The 20,084-nt window shown below is 38.0% G+C and overlaps 1 protein-coding gene across 1 annotated transcript in view; it reads right to left on the bottom strand.

Annotated features, from left to right (window-relative positions):
- COL15A1 (collagen type XV alpha 1 chain) overlaps positions 1–20,084 on the bottom strand; it is a 108,741-nt gene that overhangs the window by 37,893 nt on the left and 50,764 nt on the right. The window contains exons 12-17 of the mRNA XM_084281420.1: positions 18,782–18,850; positions 12,816–12,851; positions 8,925–8,987; positions 8,015–8,050; positions 7,840–7,923; positions 1,076–1,141 (exon numbers count right to left, since the gene is read on the bottom strand). Of these exons, the coding sequence (XP_084137546.1) occupies positions 1,076–1,141; positions 7,840–7,923; positions 8,015–8,050; positions 8,925–8,987; positions 12,816–12,851; positions 18,782–18,850 (354 nt within the window). The remainder of the gene's footprint in view (positions 1–1,075; positions 1,142–7,839; positions 7,924–8,014; positions 8,051–8,924; positions 8,988–12,815; positions 12,852–18,781; positions 18,851–20,084) is intronic.

Below are 20,084 nucleotides of genomic sequence, written 5' to 3'. Positions count from 1 at the left end.
CCTCCTTCCTGACTATGGTGAACTGAGGTTCTGATGCCCTTCCAATTAAAACTACATTTCAGGCTGGACCTACAGGACCTACTTCTTTCCATAACAACTACTAAAAAACAATGAATTTCTGCTGGGTTTATGAGACCACTCATCTATGCTTTGAGAACCTGTTGTCTAAGGCTTGAATGCCAACTACCTGCAATACCAGAACTCACACAAGGGACCATCCTATTAATCCCTGGCATCCTATAATGTGCAGGGGTTAGGCTTATCTTCCTTGTTTCATCAGGGACTGAATGTGAGGGAGACAACTGTGTTCACAAAGAAGAAATAGACAATAAATAAATGAAATAAACACCGGTCAGCAACTGAAACACTGTGAAGCAAGACACTGTGGGATTTAAACATTGTGAAGTGCAATATATTGTAGATTTTCAGGCAAGTTCTGCCTAACTTTGAATAGACTCTACAGGCTGGAGAACGTAGGCTTTTCTGTGGAGTTAGTCCTAGAAATTTGGAATCCTTACAAAGAAGCATCCAGCACTTTAAATATTTGACCAAACTTTTTTGCAGCTAGACTGCTATAAAACAGAAATTGAAATTTCCTATCTGTTGTTCTTTTGTGAGATTTACAATTTACCATCCACAGCTATAATTTCTGTGAGATAAAATTCAAACATGTGAGCCTACTATTCTTAGTTGCAATCACAAGCAGAACTGAGGGAAATACATTACCCCAACATTTCATGACTTGAAAAACAAGAATACAAAAAGGTGGAGGAAATGCTATGTACATCCCTATTTTTGCATCAGTTCCACATTTCTGTCATTCTGAGCATATTGTTCAGAATGATGTTGGTTTAGAACTAAACCAACCCCTTCAATTCATTTCTTTCAGACAAACATATAAGAACTAATTCATCCACACAGAATTCATTTCTGCCCTGAAGTACTCCCACACAGCTTGTTGCAGGAGTTATAAACACATTTCTGAAGCACAGGAAACTCAGCTCTAGATGATACTTAAAAGGAGACATTAAAGATAGAGCAATTCTGAGGATTCAGTAAAGCAACATATACTCACAGGAGGCCCGACCAGTTCTTCAATTGAAGAAAAATTAAAAATTCCATCTGTATCATTGAGTAGTAGCTAAAAAAGTGGTTAAGGAACAGGTTATTTCAAATATCACACTGGTTATCTGGAGTACTCGTACGTTTTTTAGAAATTTGCACACAGTTTAAACTGTGTATCCCATTATAAACATGGGCAGAAAACTACAAATAAGGCCAAAGATATGTATAAGCTATTTTTAACTTTTGTTATACACCTGGAATAACAAAATAGAGCACTTTCATTTCATTCCTTATGTAAGGACTTCAGAATGCTTTAAAAGCTTTTACTACCTGACCACCATATATTTTTAATTTGAAAACTTTTACAGCATATATTGTAGTCTGAGGTCATTTCTCCACAATAAAGATCAAAATAAAAGTATTATACCCCAATAAGTCACTGGCATTCTGAGATGGTGAATTTATCTGGCCACAATCTATCTTGTAGATTTGAGGTTTTTATTCTGGATATGTCTGCATCATACAATATAGTGACTCCTAAATTAGATCTGATCATGCTGCTGTGTCTACTTGGTGCAATATAGAGCAATCAATGAAATTAGCTTGGATCCCCAAAACAGTGTAGTCACATGCATGTGGAACAACACCTAAGCTAATGCACTCTGAGTCTCCAGAAACCTGAACAGAGCAGAATGATAACAATGTTGTTATACTTCTTCCTATCCTGGAATTAGTGAGGTCTGCATTAGCTCAGACACCTGCAGACATTGATTGTAGAATCAGAATAATGAAGGTCGACCTGGACCTTTGGAAGTAATTTGTTCCAACCTCCTGCTCAAAGCCGGTCAAATTAGGTCAAGTCCAGTTGAGGCTTGAACAACTACAAGGACATAAATGCCACAGATACCCTGAGCAACCAGATTCAGTATTTGAGCATCCTCAGGGTAAAAAGTCTTTGCTTATATCTAATCAGAATTTCCCATTTTCCAACTTGTGTTGATTAAAGTCTCATGATAACTCTATGTACCTCTAAGAAGCGTGTAGCTCCATCTCTGTATTCTCTAATTAGGTAGTTGTAGAGAGCAACGAATTTTCTCCTTAGCATTCTTTTCTCCAGGCTGAACAAACTCAGTTGTTTCCACTTCTTGTGTACCATGTCCTCTGGTCTCCTGACCATCTTGGTGTCTCTTCATGGGTCTTGCTTCACTATGTCAATATCTTTCTTGTACTAGGAAGCCCACAGTTGTACTTGGTATTCCTGATGCAGTCTTGTGAATGTAGTCACATCTCTCTGAGTTCATCAATTGAGCTGAGCCAATTTTCCACCTATTTTTAGTCATCCTCTTATCCAATTCATAGGTTACCAGTTTGGTGATCATAAGGCTATGGGAGACTGCATCAAAAAAGTCAGGGGATGGTGTCCATCCCTTGGCCACAGGCAGGTGATCATGCTGGTCAGAAATGACTTGTCCTTAGTAAATCCAACTTGGCTGCTCTCAGTCACCTTCTTATCCTGATGTTTTGATAAGGCTTTCATTCTGTTTTCAAGACAGCCAACTTTCTGGTTTAAATAAATGTTCCCAATACTATATCATGTGGTCATACATTAAGTAAGGGCAGTATGAAACTGCTTGCTCCACATAAATGCTGTAGATGAAAGAGATTTTTTTTCATTTCTTTCACTCCAACAGTCCAACAGTATGACTTCTAACCTTGTTTTGAATTCAGAAATATGTACCAAATACTCTTAGAGTCTTGAACTAGTACACTGGTTTAGCAGCAAGACACACCATCCATTTCAAGATCATGCTCTGTGTGCAGCCGTGTATTCCTATTCAATGTAATGAAAATCTTCTGAATTTCACAAGGCCAGGGCAGGACATGCCTTCAAAGAGCAGGATTTACTTAGCTCATGAATAAGCATGTTTTCAACAAGGCATTGTGAAATCTGAATACCTTTTCTTCACGTAACTATGTCCGGATGATAACTACCAGATTACAGTCCTTTTCATAATTTGTTATGAATATAGTATACAGGATCTAACTTTGAAATTAGTTTGAAAAAATCTTGTGTTAAATTCCTGGTTTGAATAGATGGTTTGACCACATGGTCGTCAGAGGTCCCTTCCAATTGTCATGTGAGTCTCTGAATACTATTTTTTTCTAATCTAGGATGTGAGGAAGGGCACAAGAGAGGACAGACCTACTTGGTCTTATCATATGTCATATTCTATCATATCCTATCCTATCATATCCATCTGAGCATGGCAACGCAAGCTTTCTGTATTTTGAGGTCCTGTTGGAATCATGATTCATGTAGCTAAAGCCTGTTACTTCTACTGGGTGCTGCTCCCTTCTCCCTGTCCTCAGGTTCTACAGAAAACTCTGGAAAGTTGTCACTGAAGCAAGTAAAAAGACTGTTTTAAATCCTACAGGAAGCAGTCCTTCTCCTGACCTGCATAAGCTCTCTTCTGGTTGCTCCAGGGGTAGCAAGATGCTGTTGGTTGCACTGCATTCCTTGTCCTACTTCGCCCAGAGAGGGAGCAGGACAGGGTCTATACTTTAATGACAGTAATAAGAGTTCTGCTGCTGAAATTGTTCTGCTTTGTCTACAGCTGGTGGCAGAAGTCCAGGAGCCCTGGGTTTACTCCATCTTTTCAGTACAGAATTACAGAGTTTATTTTTTTGTTTTGTTTTGTTTTGTTTTGAATTACTGAGTATTCATTCTCAATCCAAACCATAGTGAAGTCAGTGGAAAGAATTCCAAAGGCCTTGCTGAGCTTGGGAGCAGGCATTTTGTATGTTTTAGAAATAGAGTTTAGCTGCAAATGGAAAGTATGGTTGGAAATAAGTGAAGTCTACAAAGTGCTAAAGATACAAAAATACAGGGTGCAAAAATGATGATTAGAGAAAAAGACTGCACCAGGCACATAGTTATTTAACTTTCTTTTCAGATTTGCAAGCAGCTTTAATAGCCACAATTTAGCAACATAAATTTTCAACACATCAAATGAATTTAGAAAGTGTTGTCTAAAAAGTAAGGACAGTGTTGTTTTTCAGTTTTTGTTCACTGTTATAAAGAGGAAGAAACAATAGTTTTTCGCATGACAAATGGAGTGAATAAGCTGTTAATACAATTACAGAAAAAAGGGGTAACACAAAATCTTCTGACATTTGCTTTACTCCCCCCAGACATGAACCTTTCTCCAGGAACTGAGCTTTCATTCAGTTTATGTACCTAAACTATGTATGAAGAATGGCAGCAAAACATAATTAATTGCTTAATCATTTCATATTTAAATCCAATTAAATTTCTCAATTCAACGTTATTTCATTATAGATTCCAACTGAGTTAGTATCTTAGTTCCAACTAAGATAGTTCAGAGTGATTAAATCCTAGCAAAAATTAATGTTTTACTAGTTATCATTTACCAGTTATGATGCAAGAAAATGCACAGAATATCACAGATTACTCTCCAAAAGAGCAAAATAACCAATACAGGATAAGAATTTTTAGTATTTTATACATTACTTTATATATATTTTTATATATACTGTATGTATGTGTAGTATTAGCTGTATATTGGCTGACGTAGTAGCTAAGCCTTTCTCCATCACATTTGTAAAGTCCTGGCAGTCAGATGAAGTCTCTGGTTACTGGAAAAAAGGGAACATCACTCCCATTTTAAAAAAGGGTAGAAAGAAGGACCCAGGGAACTACAGATTGGTGAGCCTCACCTCTGTACCTGGGAAGATCGTGGAACAGATCCTCCTGGAGGCAATGTTAAGGCACATATGAGACAAAAGGGTGATCTGAGACAACCAGCATGGCTTCACCAAGGGCAAATCGTGCTTGGCCAATCTGGTGGCCTTCTATTATTGAGTGACTGCATTAGTTGACAAGAGAAGACTGACCAATGTCATCTATCTGGACTTCTAAAAGGCCTTTGACATCTTTGACATCTTTTGACATCTTTGACATCTATCTGGACTTCTAAAGGCCTTTGACATCATCCAACATGACATCCTGGTCTCCAAATTGGAGAGAGATGGACTTGATAAGTGGACTGGACTATTCAGTGGATAAGGAATTGGCTTGAGGGTTGCACCCAGGGAGTAGTGGTCAATGGCTGTATGCCCAGGTGGAGGATGGTGATGAGTGGTGTCCCTCAGGGGTCTGTCCTGGGACTCGTACTGTTTAATAACTTTAAATCAACTGTTTAATATCTTTTAAACTGTTTAATATATTTTAAATTTTAATATCTTTATCCACAACATAGTGGGATCGAGTGCAGCCTCAGCAGGTTTGCAGATGACACCAAGCTGAGTGGTGCAGTTAATACAACAGAAGGAAGAGCTGCCATCCAAAGGGACCTGGAGAAGTGTTCCAATGTGAACCTATTGAAGTTCAACAAATCTAAGCGCAAGGTAGTGCACCTGGGTCAGGGCAATCCCAGGTGTCAGTACAGACTGGATGAAGAACTCACTGAGAGCAGCCTTGTGGAGAAGACTGGCAGGTTCTGGTGGACAAAAAGCTTGACATGAGCCAGCAGTGTGCACTTGCAGCCCAGAAGGCCAACTGCATCCTGGGCTGCATCAACAGAGGGGTGGCCAACAGGCTGAGGCATGTGATTGTCCCCATCTGCTCTGCCCTCCCACTTGGAGTACTGTGCCCAGGTCTGGGGCCCCCAGCACAAGAAGGATGTGAATCTGTTAGAGCGGGTCCAGAGGAGGGCCACAAAGATGCTCACAGTGCTGGAGCACCTCTCCTGTGAAGAAAGGCTGAGAGAGCTGAGGATTTTCAGCCTGAGGAAGATAAAGGCTCCAGGGAGCCCTCACTGCAGCTTTTCACCACTTAAAGGGGGCTCATAAAAAATACGGAGAGCAATTTTTTGCTCAGTCAGATAATGACAGGACAAGGGGAATTGCTTTAAACTAAAAGGGGGGAGATTTAGGTTAGAGGTTAGGAGAAAATTCTTCACTCAGAGGGTGGTGAGGCACTGGCACAGGTTGCCCAGATAAGCTGTGGATGCCCCATCTCTGGAAGTCTGGAAGTGTTCAAGACCAGGTTGGATTAGACCCTGGGCAACCTGATCTAGTGGGTGGCAAGCTGTTCTATGGTTCTATGATAAAAAATTAGTATTTTTGAATACCAAATTAGCAGCAAACTGAGTTGTTTTGTTTTGTTTTGTTTTTGTTTTTTAGTATATATACAGAATAGTTCAGAGCAGACTTCCTAACTGATTAAAGGAGTGAATAGAGGAGGGAGAGAAGATTGCAAGTTTCTGAGACCCACAGATGTCAAAAGGGAATACAGAAGCCTGGAAATAGCTTGGCCCCACTATAGACCTCAGTTTTATTTTATCATATCTTTTCACAGTGTTAGAATTGGCTCCTGAAGGAATCAAATCCCCTCAGTTCACATGGAGAACATCAAATGAGGAGGAAAACAAGATCAAATGAGGACGAAGCCAATGCCTACTTTACTGTTTGACAACTAATGGTGAAGGTTGGCCAAGAGTCACAACCATCCTGATCAGATCTTAATATTACAGCAATACTGAGACTTCATCAACTCTTTAATTTATTTAGCTATTGTCAAGCGGTATAAAACTGCTTTAGTTGTAGCCACTAAGACATTAAAAAAAAACTTCCTTCCTACTCTGATGGTTCAGTCCATTTGATTTCTATAGCCAATGAAGTATTATTGTCTTTGGTTAAACAATAGTTGAGTGAGTGAACTAATACATCCTGACCTGGGCAATGATTTCCCGGGATGTGCTATGGATCACTTAGATCACTTAACTGATGTCTGCTACTCTACCAAGGTCAAAACAATATCCACATTGCAACAGATGGTATTGGTATTTATTTTAGTTCTGTAATTCTAACTGCAATTATTAGGTCTGCTTGCAGTAGTTCTCTTCATTTCTGAAGTTAATTACATATGAGGTCTGATGTTTTTCTGAAAAACTCTGTCAACAGAATTTGGATAATTTAATCTTCTATCTCAGCAAATATATATTAAGCAAAGATCCTGTTCTTATACAAACTGTGCGGTAAGTAGAACTCATTGTCATATATACCCACATATACTTACACATACACACAAGTTTAATCAACCGTTTCAAATCCAGCTTGTCAAGTCCTCAGAGAAATCATCTGATTAACAGCAAGAAGATTTTGAAGCATACGAGGATGTCTCAAAAATAGCTCTTGCTGTACCTCCACAGAATACCTGTTTGCTACAAATGTATGTAAAGCCTGTTTGCTACAAATGTATGTAAAGTACACAAAGTGTATGCACCCTACTTTGTATGGGAGCTTACTTCTTAAACTCCAATCTATTTAGAGAAGGAAATGTGTTTCTGTACAGATTTGTAATATACCTGATGCAATACAGCTTCTACCAGGCTCTACACACTTCTGTAACACATGATGAACGCAATTCATACACAGATTGTGGAGAATTCAGAGGATGGTTTCTTCAGGCCTATCTACATATTAGATAGACGTGGTGGACTCTGCCTACCACAACACACAGGGAGTCATGCAACCTCCAGAAAACTAGTCATTAGTTTGCTATGTTGGCTTCAATAATATTTTTATATTCCTTATCTATGCTGTCCTCCCATACTGAGATTTTTTGTTTGTTTTGAGGAGCAAACTTAAAACCTGAACATCAACACTAGAATTGACAGGTAGGTAACTGCTTGTGCCCTCTTCATGTTAAATGGAGTTACGAAGACTTTGAAGCTTGACAAACGCACTTACCTCAGGTATTGTTATGATTGGTCCTGGTGGTCCTGGTGGTCCGGGTGGACCCACAATACTGTTCCCATCCTGTCCTCGTTCACCCTATTTTAAAAGCATTACATGTGGAAAACCCATTTACTAAGCACTACAATTCACAGATTTCTCAGAAAGAATGAAATCCACCCGATCTCACCTGAGGTCCTGGGTCACCCTTCTCCCCTTTTGGCCCCTGCACATGGTAATAAAAACAAGCAGAAATTATTTTAAAAGGAAAATGGTGAAAATGAGAATTCTCTATCCTCAGAAAATGCACAAGAGTAAAACACAGGTACAGAATGATCACCAGCCTCTCAAACCACAGATGGGACAAGCTAATTTCCACTCAGATCCACTGAGGGCATGATGTTTAAAATTATTTGTCAGCACATTTGACACTTCACAAACAAGAAACAAATGAGCACACACCATGTCATTAGCTGGGGATTAATTACAGAAGCCTTTCTTTCAGTGTAGTGAAATAAGCCATGCCTGGCTGCTTTTTCCTTTTTCAGCACTGACTGCCTCAGTTGTGTCCTGGATTGCCCAGTGAACTGGGCAGGGAAATACAGGTGAGCTAAACAGTCATTTTTCAGATAAGTTATTTCTAAGCTTGATCAGCCCTTCAATATGATTCACTAGACATGTAGACAGCTCGTTTGGCATGAGTGAAAGGAAAGTGGCAGGGAATGAGCTGTAGGACTTCCCAGCTGAAGAATTTTTGAAGTCCCTGGGGCTCTTAAGCAGGAGAAATACATTAAAGCCATCTAATTTTTTTTTTTTTTTTTTTTTTTGGTTTCCATCTAATTAAAAGCAGAGATAAATTCTGAATAATTAAAAACAAAGGGAGAATTGAAGAATGAGAACTGGCCCCTGGAGAGGCCTGTATCATTTTTGAGTGGTGTGTGGTGTCTAAACTGTATGCTTCAGGTTAGGTAGGACAAACCCAGACCCAGCTCTCCATATACTGCTACCAAGTCCTGTAGAGGGCTCCTGCTGAACCTCAAGACACAAGTTTAGGAGCCAGTGTGTGTTAGGTGATCACAGGATATGATATCCCTACTCACCATATTTCCAGGATGTCCAGCAATGCCAGGAAAGCCTGGTTTTCCTTTTGTACCTGGCAGTCCCTACCACAGAAAACATATTGTTATTCAAGATAAACTACATGATCGAATACAAAGACTACAAGAAAAAAACTACAAGATCTCATACAAACATACTGCTCCCAAAGGGACATACTATCTGAGTGGACTAGATAGTAGGTTGGGGGGTTCCATGGAGTCAGGATCAGTAGCTCTCAGTAGTCATCAGCCCTCTGCACTGCTCCTGCTGTTTCCTCCTCTCCAGATAAGTTTTTTTTTTTTTTTTTTTTTTAAATGCAGTTTCAATTATTCATCATCATTGTTTGCAACTCTGCTTAGCAAAAGGGTGAATTCTGCTGCTTTCCCTCAAGCTTTATTGTGGGTTATTCCCACCCTTTCGATTAAGTGACTCTCAAACTGGATGAAGAGGCAGCAGAGATATTGAATGTAGATGGGAGGGAGGGAGAGAGGGGGAAGGATTGGGATGTGGGGAAAAAAGTTTGATATCTCCTGCTCTAGTTTAGTGGAGGACTGAACTTTACTGCTATGAATCTGATCAGTTACTCTATATTCTATGGGGAAAAAAAAAGAAATTATTCCATAGTAATGATAATGAACTTCGCCTAGAAAAAATTGATAAAAGAAGACTGTGAATTCTTAAAAGAACAACTAAACAGTGAACTATCTTTTTATCTGCATCTGTTTTTCTCTGTCACATGAAAAAGCAAAAGAAATTACACAGAATAGCCTAATGATTCACCCAAGTGCTAGATTAGTCCTGTGCTGTTTCAGTAGTGGTTTGTGTTTTCTTTTCATTTGATTTTTTTTTTTTTTTGGAAAAGGTTGTTTTGTTCTTACATTTTGTTTTGCTTCAGAAAAACTACTTCTGGGCTTTTACAGTAGATAGTACCATGACAATCTAAAAGACATAGACAATTCCATGTAAAAGCTTGGTAGCTGTCAAAAAGGTAAGCTGAATAATAAAGATTATTATAAAAGGCACAGGGGAAGAAAAAAAAAAAAAAAAGAAAGAAGAACACAGAGCATTACTATTCCACTGCATATGCTTATTGTATGCCCATAACTTGAATACTGTGGATCATTTCTGTTCTTTCATCTTAAAAGGGTTCTAGTGGAAATAGAAAAACTTCAGAAAGAGCAATGGGAATAACGAAAGGTACAGAATGACGTCTATATGAGATGGTATGGTGTAAGCTAGGGCCATCTAGTTGGAAAAGAGACAAATGAGGAGATGGATGAAGAATATTGTATTTTATTCTAAAAGGAGAGAGGAATTAAGGATTCACTCTTCTAATAGAAGAAATAGTGAGCATCAAATGAAAAAAGCTGGAAGAGTTTCGTGCAATGTGTAGCTAAGTTGACAGAGCCCCTTGACACAAGATACCATATATCATAAAAGTTTGTGTAAGTTCCAGGGAAGGTATCAAGTTCTTGCAGAAGAGAATTTCAGTGTACTACTTGTCCTTTTCTAAACTCAAACAGCATCTAAGCATCTGCTCAAACTGTATTTACTTTTGACTATTTCTGAAGGCAGGATACTAGGATGCATAGATATGATCCAGTAAAACCACCAAGAATTATGTAATATTCTGCTGGGGTCTCTAAAAGAACAATAGATCCATAAAGCATCTAAAGTCAAATAGCCTTCTGTGTTGCATTTTTGGTGTGATAGGAGAAGTTCAAATTAACAATTTATAGGGCTCAAAATCCTCTCTCTACTTGTCCCTTATTATAGAACTACCATCATAAAAGATTTAATATGCCATCCTTTCAGGCATGCTGGTACGTGTAGATCAACTTCCTATTATTACAAATCCTGAATAATTTCATCATTTGATTTTACTAATGATTTTTAGTTTGGAAGAATAATACAGGATAGGTATGATGCTTTAATTAAATAAGTTATTCAGAGACATCCTCGTTTCCAACTCCCCCCATATTTTAAGATTGTAGAGCTGCTCTTTTCTCAAATATAAGAGAACTAAAATACATTCCTCGTTTTCTTTTGTTTTCTTTTGTTTTTAACCTGAGGATTGGAGAGAATGACTATTCTTAAATAACTTTGTAACCATTCCACTTACAATATATGCATGTGTTTGAAATGTATCTGTCATAGCATCAATACTAATTGATACTACAACACACATGTGATTCTACATAGAACAAGCACCATAAGACAAAACACCTGTATGAATAATAATTAAGGAAATAATTTATAGCCTCAAGCAGATAAAAAAGATTTTAAAACAACAGTCCTATGCATTAGTGTATCAGCTTTAGTTACTTCACTAACAAATATCTCTGCCATGGCAATGCTTAAAATATGCAGAGCAGATGGAATTTATGTCAAACAGAGTCTTACTACATTGTTGTTTTTTAAAAAATAAATAAGCAAATGCTGTTAGAAGACTGTGGCAATACTTCTGCAAATACTCAGCAAATAGAAGGGTAGATTCATAATGGTTTTTATCTTGTTTCATACAGCAACTATTGATTTTAGAGCTGTGCCAAATGCAAAAGAATTTTATTTTATTTTATTTATTTTATTATTTTATTTTATTTTATTTTATTTTATTTTATTTTATTTTATTTTATTTTATTTTATTTTATTTTATTTTATTTTATTTTATTTTATTTTATTTTATTTTATTTTATTTTATTTTATTTTATTTTATTTTATTTATTTTTTTATTTCATTTCTACGTGTCCCAGTGCTGCCATCTGCTGTGATACATCTGCAAAAGGCACCCAAGTCAGCCATAGTCAGTCATGCAGAAAGCAGCGGGGACATGAGCAGAAACTTTGGGGTGGGCTCCAAGGAGGGTCCAAAGCAGAAAAGACAGGGATGGTGAGGGGGAAGATTGGACAGGAAATATGGACTCTTGCACCACTAACTTCTGCACTAACATGATGGAAAACAGTGTAAACTGGCTGCTTTTGATGCCATGTTGCATGGCTAGAACCTGAATTGATCCAGTTGAGCTGGTCTAGCTTGCACACTGGTGCATGGGGTGAGTTAGACAGCTAGGACAAATTCCAGCTTGGAGGCACAGGCTGCAAATTAGGAAAACCGTCTTTCCTAGATGGATAATGAAGCACCAGGACAGGATACCCAAAGACTTTTTTTATTCTCCTTGGAGTTATTTAAGACTCACCCAAACAAATTCATTGCTGATATGATCTGGTGTTGGTGATAATCCCACATTAAGTGTGATATTGGACTAGATGACCTCTGGGGTTCTTCCAGCTAATATTTCTACATTCCTGTACCTTCTGAATGGTCCATTTGGATTAGGAGTAACCTGGCTGCAGGAAAATGGCAAGCTCTAGCACAGAAATAGGGAACAATAGTGGCCTCTGTGTGGAACACTGGATTAGGGTTGTGGATGGGTCCTGAGACCTCTGCACAACACAAATGAATCTACTGTTGTACTACAGATACGTAGTGTAGTGGTGGAGTGCTTTGGTATGGTGTGCTAGCTATGAACCCTGTTAAGAATGGGTCAAGAGGTGGAACTCAGTTTTCACATAAACTTTGCTTATTTTCATTTCTGTTCTGCCAAAAAACAAAGTGGCTTCACAATACACCATGACATCACACACTTAAATAACTGGATTTTAAATATAATTTTAACCATATTTTAAACAGAAGTCTTAAGCAACAGGTTACCTGGCTCCTGACATTCACAACTCAACAGAGAAAGGTTCTGTTTTTCCAGAGAAACCTTCCTGAGCTTTAATAAATTGACAGAGCAGCAAGAAATGTTCATTGCCCCCTTATTATTCCCATATAAAGGAAACTAAGAGGAGGAAATGAGTGAGGTTTTAGATCAAGCTATATGAATTTCTCACCTTTGAACCTGGTGGACCAATATTTCCTCTTTCTCCCTGAAACAGAGACACAGTAAGTAGAGCTCAAAGATCAAAGTGAATGGTGATTACAAGGATTTTAAACATGTATGTTACTTTCCCTAGGGAGAAAAAAAAAAAAAAAAAAAGACTGGATGGAGTAAAAAGATCAATAAAAACAGAGCACATTTTTGGTAAAGTGATGCTCAATATACATTTGTGAACCAGTTCTGGGGGTTTAACCTTCCAGTTGCAACCTACATCATAAGTGCTTCTGTTTAGCACACATTACTTCTGCTGTGCATGCACCAAGCTGCATGCCTGAACCTTCCTTTCGGTGTCTGGAAAGTGAATATAGTAACATTCCCCAGATATACCAGTGCCACAGTGATCTTGTGCATCCACAAATGACCCACATTCTTGCTTCAATACAGTTAAATTAGCCTCCTCCGTACTACTGCTCTCCCCATCTACCCAGACACTGTGTCATAACACAAGTAATGTAATGAGTACTGTCTTGTTACACCTTCAGGTCTTACTCTGCAGCACTCTGGCTATGAGTAGACATGATTTCTTGATTTCACTAGACAAAGAATATGCAATGTAGTTCATTTTAATTGAGATGGATAATATGAAAAGGAATAAAGCATCAAGAAGCTATTGCCATTGCCTGGAATGTTATGTTTATGCTTACAGTCTTTCAGGAGTGTTTATATTCTTAAGTTAATGAAGACTGTAGACTCTTTTTAAAGGAAAGTAGTTTTTCTTAATAATAACTGTAAAAGCAGAGTTTGGTCTTTATTTGTTAGGAAAGACATTAAACTTTGGTCACAACAGGCCTTCACTGTTGGGTGTTTGAAGGATGAAGGAGATATGAAACACAACTTTATCTTGAATATAGCGTGTGAGCCTTTGTTTTCTGGAAGTGGGTAGCTGTTGTATTTTGCCACTGTTGCCTAGTGAAGTCTTTTATAACCATGAAAAGTGGGTGTAAATTTCATCCCCATGAGAATTATAGTGTATTACAGCCACTTTATATTGATTTTCTCTAGTGTATCTGATTTTGTAAGAAATTAAGCAACACATAATCTGTTCCTTTCTGTGTCTCCATGATCTTGGGGATGAATGACTCAAGTTTAAACAACCATAAACTTAGTGTAGGTGGTAGTGAACTCTCTTGGTCAAAATTTATGACTATCTTTTCAGTCCTAGTCATGTTCATAAATGCATCATCATGCTATCCCCATACTCATAAGTAATGCTGTCTTCCAACATTAACAGGAGGACTTGTTACCCAGTGGAGGGACTTTTTGCAGCTGTGTAAACTGAGCACTACACTAGACTCTACATATAGCAGACTGGACAGATCTTAGATTGGCATTGTTCTATGAAAGAGATGCATGCAGCTGTTGCTGACAATGTCCTTTCTGAGTAACCAGTGACCTGTGCTGTGTATAAATTTAAGGAAGAGAGGGTGGAGTCCACAACCTATTATTTTACATTTCATGCTCTCTCAGTGTTCCTATCATTTCCCAGGGCAATGAAGACATGGAACATCTTTAACTTCATACAACAGATTGAAGGTGCTGAAAAGGTGTTGCCATGCTGTACTATTAAATTGAGCGGTACTAAATCTTCATACAGGATTAGAAGCAAACTCTTCCTGGCTAAGGCTTCATTTTGGGAATATGCCCTTTTATCTTTTTTTCACATTTCTCTGTTTTTTCTACATGGCTTACTTAACCAACAGTAGCATCAAGGTGGAAAAATTCTGTCACAGCTGAGCTCAAAGAAAAAAAGAAGGCAAAGAACAACTCTCTTTTCCCCCAACATTTTCAGAATCTTTTCTCATCACTTTCTTATCACTTATCACAAATGACACCAGAAGGTCTTCCTACAGCTTCCTCTTATAACAAAACACATGCAACCTCCTGGAAACCAGAATGAAGTATCAATGAGCAACAAAGAGGAACTGCCAAACTTCCTAAAAAATTAAACAAAAGTACCATGTTACAGCAGGTGTCTTGGGGTCTAAGTGCCCCATTGGTATTTATGCACCATTCTGATATGGATAAGAAATAATTTATAGAAAAGAAAGAAATAAGAAATAAAATAAATTCTATTAATACACATTGTGTGTTACCCAGTGTAAAAGGAAACACAATTAATCTAGTACTTACCCCATATATAAATGTTAACCATAAAGTTGTTTTTTTAAAGGCAAATACTGGGAATATAGAAATCAAAAATATACTCCAAAGCAAAATAGGCTAGCTTTGATATGTTCTTGTTCATACAGTACTTTTGGTCCAAATGCTGTCCACTTCTTTCTGCAGAACCCTATTAAATCTCACTGCATTTACAGGCAAATCCAGGCAACATTTCATAACAAATTTTCTCAGAAGAAAAAAAAATCATAATTGCAGCTGTTATAAAAAGAGGATCCGAGATCAGAAATATCAACAGAGTAGTAAGATACAAGCACTGTTTTATATTCATTGTTCTAGTAAATAGTGCCTTGATTTATATTATGCAAAGAGCTAAAGGTATTTTTTTTCTTAGAATGACTTTATTTCTAATACTTTCAAAAAAAAAAAAAAAAAAGTACTAGTATGCAGTAACAAGAATTAAATTCTTGAAGTACCTTTGTTGCAAGGGATTACTTTCAATTGTTTATTATTTATTTATTTATTTATTTATTTATTTAAATTTACCTCCTTGTATAAGATTACATTGTATTAACAGAGTACAGGCAATATGGTAATGTCTTGCCAGGCTAAAAATAGCTTGAAACATAGTTTTTGGAATGCAAATTCTACTTGTCAGTTGTAAAGGTCAATTATGATCCTTTAAAGGCAAAATTAACTGTCCCAATATGGATCATTTGAGGGGGTAGAACGGAAAAAAGAAATCCAACAAATGATTGAGTCATCTCCATCTGGAATATGAAGAGAAGACACTGTCAAATAAACCGCCAACAAAAATTTACACTGATCTGTGGTAGAAAAAGAATAGAAACCCTGGAAATTTTAGCTACTCTAACAGATGAAATTTTATTTTGAGCAACAAAGAAGAACTGCCAAACTTCCTAAGAAATTAAACAAAAGTACCATGTTACAGCAGGTGTCTTGGAGTCTAAGTGCCCCATTGGTATTTATGCACCATTCTGACATGGATAAGAAATAATTCTATTAATACACATTTTTATTACAAAAACTTTTAACAACAACAACAAAAAATATTTTGTTTGTTAGACAAAACATAAACACTACATTCTTAAAAATGTGTGAGGCCCCACATGGAGTGCTACATCCAGGTCTGGGGATCCCAGCACAAGAAAGACGTGGAACTGTTAGAGTGGATCCAGAGGAGGGCCGCAAAGATGATCAGAGGGCTGGAGCACCTCTCCTGTGAAGAAACGCTGAGAGAGCTAGGGATGTTCAGCCTGGAGAAGAGAAAGCTCCAGGGACACCTCATTGCAGCTTTCACTGCTTAGAGGGAGCTCATAAAAAGTATGGAGAACAACTTTTTGCTCAGTCAGATAATGACAGGACAAGGGGAATGGCTTTAAACTAGAAGGGGGGAGATTTAGGTTAGAGGTTAGGAGAAAATTCTTCACTTAGAGGGTGGTGAGGCTTTGGAACAGGTTGCCCAGATAAGCTGTGGATGTCCCATCTCTGGAAGCGTTCAAGACCAGGTTGGATGAGGTCCTGGGCAACCTGATCTAGTGGGAGGCATCCCTGCCCATCACAGGGGGGTTGGAACTGGATGATCTTTAAGGTCCCTGCCAACCCAAGCCATTCTATAGTTCCATGTTTCTATGATAAAGGATGAATAAAAAAATCATTGGATAGCTATATAGTGGGGATAATTGTAATTTACTTCTTAGCAGCTGCTTTGAGTTACAGCTCTCTTAGAAGCAGATACTTTGTTTTCTCTCAAACACAGTCCGGAACCTCTGGAGTTATCACTGGATGTGACTCATAATGCTTTTATGCAGTACCAACAAGTATATAAAAACCTGTTCCTGATTAAAGGGAAATTCCAGAATTTTGGTCAGCTGCAATAAGATGTTTTTCAGTATTTATAGCAGAGTGACTTGGAAACCATGTCTGTTACAAAATCAAAACAAAGAATAAGTCTATCAATTAGGGAAGTCAGAATGGGCAATTTCAGAACCAGATTTGGACATCTCATTTTGGACACTAACTTGTTTTGGCTAAAGAATTCTATTATTGTAAATATAGTTTTCTGGACACTTTTTTAGTAGCTAGGAAAAGCTATTAGAATGAGAAAGGTCTCTAAGATTGTAATTGTAACCGAGACAGCTACAATTTCAGTGATTCAGAATTAATAAACCAGCACAATAAAGAGCTGGCTACTTGTTACTGGCTCCAGTTCATTTCTGAAGATTCATGGAATCACAGAAAAAGTACAGGACCTCCAGAGGCCATCTAATGCAGTGTCCCCCTTGAACTGGAAATATCACCACCTATACATCAGGTCCATGATGACTTTGTCCATCCTGGTCTTGAAAATCTCCAACAATGGAGAGCTTCTGCATCCTCTCTGGGCAACTTGCCACAATTCTGTACCAATCTCTCAGTGAACCAGTTTCTCCTAAGGTTTAGCCTGAACCTCTTAAGATGCAGTTTTTAGGCCACTGTCACTTGATGCACCCTCTGGTGCTATGAGGAACCATTTGGCTTCATCAGCTTTACAACTGCCCTTCAGAGAATTGTAGGCAGCTCTTAGATCACAGCTTTGTCTTCTTTATACCAGAATAACCAGTTTGAGCTCCTTCATCTTTTCCTCACCAGTCACATGCTCGAAGCCTCTGACCCTGCAGGTCTCTGCTGGACTGCGTCTGTCTTCTCCACATCCTTCTTGATGTGGGGTGAAAAACAACAACAACAACAAAACAAACTAAAAAAAAAAAAAAAAGAAAAAGAAAAAAAAAAAGAAAAAAAAGAAGAAAAAGAAGAAAAAAAAAGGAAAAAAAAAAAAGAAAAAAAAGCCCCACACCTCTTATTCCACTGCAATTGCAACTTCACTAACCCTGAGTACAAGAGAATAATAACAACATAATAACATCTTTATAAGTGTTAGCCATGCTCTTCTTGGTGCATTGCAGCACAAGGTTTCCCTTATTTGCAGTGACAGTGCACTGTTGCTGAATATGCAGTCTGGCATCTACCTTATCCCAAGGTCTTTCTCAGCAGTACTTTCTCCAGACTTGGGCAACAAGACTCGTTCCTTCAAAGCTATATTTTGAGTGTTCAAATGTTTCTTTCAGAGTGAGCATGGAGACAGGGCCAAATCAGAACAATGCAGAGAGTTCTAGGAGGAGGAATACTAGAGAATTGCCTGCTTTGGGCAAGTCACAATAGATTGTAGTTTTGGTGTTACTTGTTAAGAATTAAGATAAAATGTGGCAAGTACTCAGTGTTTTAGAGTGGCTCACACTGACAAAAATATCCTGAGACAAGTTTGATGGAGGAAAAAGCATTCCTTGTTCTTGGTCATGATTTCCATACTACTGGGAACAATGTTTTAGTTTAAGTGGTATTTTCAGATTATGCACATCTTATTGTCAAATGATAACATCTCAATTTCATTATCTTCATATGCAAGAAGGGCATCTATTAAGGGTAAAACAGGAGACAGAGAACAAGATAGTAGAAACTCTATCTCATCATTTAATCTCTTATACAGATACCACTCAATTCTCTAAAAATCATCAGCTAACCAGGTATCAGAGAAATATATTTCAGATTCTTTAGGAGACAGTTATTGTGATATCATTCTAGAGCAACTGAAGCCAGTGCAGTACAGTTAGTCTATAGCTGATTGGGTCTATGCATTTCCAAAAAGCAGAGAGATGACAGTTTTGCTTTTGGAAAACAAAGAAACAGACAAACAGACAAAAAAAATAATCAATGCTTCCCTCTCTCAGAATATCCACTTACCTTTGGCACTCTTGATCCTGTAATTCTGGATTCACTTAGCAAGCCAATAATCCCTGATCCCTCCATGTCCTAATGGAAGAGAAGAACACTACAGAACTTAAGAATTAATCTTTTTTTTTTTTTTTTTTTTTTTTTTTTCAGCTGCTAATTTTTCTGGAGTCCTGTAAAAAAAGTGGGCAGATGTTGAACATATATATAGATAGATAGATAGATAGATAGATAATGTTTTCTCATTAGCCTTTTATTTTAAATCAACATGTGGTGCTCTAGAGACAGGCTCTTTTCAAATGAGATAAGAGCATGTTGATCTTTCATACAAAAACTCTGGTCTTTACAAACTTGTCACTTTGACTTTATATCTCTGGCACTTGAGTCTGGACAGCAACAGGCACCTGTGAGAGGATCTCTGCTTTATGTGCTACATTTAAACATGTAGTAGTATTTTTCTGTTTAGCACTTCCTGTCACCTTGATGCTGAAATACTGGAATGACTAGTAAGGGTTACATAACTGATTTAAGGCAGGGAGGGCTTGCAGGCTGGTTTTAAAGAGCAACAGTCATTATTCAAAAATAAAGGTCCTTCATAACTTTCACAGTTTAATTGTGAATTGCTGCCTAAAGTGCAGCTGACTGAAATGGAGCGGGAAGAACTGTTCTGCCAAAGATGGTGGAATTAATTAAGATGGGAGAGACCTCAGAGGCTACCCAGTCCAACTTTCTGTTGATAGTACGGTCAACTTTGAATTCGAATCAAGTTGGTCAGGGCTTCGACCCCTCAGGTCTTGGAACCCATCAGAGATTAAGGTTCTACAACCTCTCCAAACACCTGTTCCAATGCTTGTCAGTCCTTGGGGTGAAAAATATTTTACTTCTGTCAAATTTGAACCTCCCATTTCAGTTTATGATTATTGTTGCTTATCCCTCTGTGCACCACTGTAAAGACCCTGGCTACATGGCTTCTCAGTAACCTCCTTTCAGGTACTTAAAGGGACCCTAAATCTTCTCTAGACTAAGCAACCTTAGTCCCTTGAGTCTTTCCTCACAGGCCATGTGTTTCAGTCTACTGACCGTTGTCCTGGCTCTCTGCTGACTTCAGAAAGATCTCAGAGAAATGTAAGACCTTTTGGGAAACACCCATATTTCCTGTGGATATGCACTAGTGACTTTAAAGGAGACTGCACAGAAAGTAACAACCACCATTTGGCTCCCATTATTCTGAGTGTGACATTTCAAATTCAGGGCAGAACCAGGAGGTGCCAGTTCTGAAGCAGACAAAGAAGTACAATTGCAGGTTGGCATATTT

Source organism: Netta rufina, assembly GCF_964035555.1.
Source record: "Netta rufina genome assembly, chromosome: 2".
NCBI lineage: Eukaryota > Metazoa > Chordata > Aves > Anseriformes > Anatidae > Netta > Netta rufina.
The sequence above is the reverse complement of the archived record's forward strand: the minus strand, read 5'-3'. Positions and strand labels throughout refer to the sequence as shown.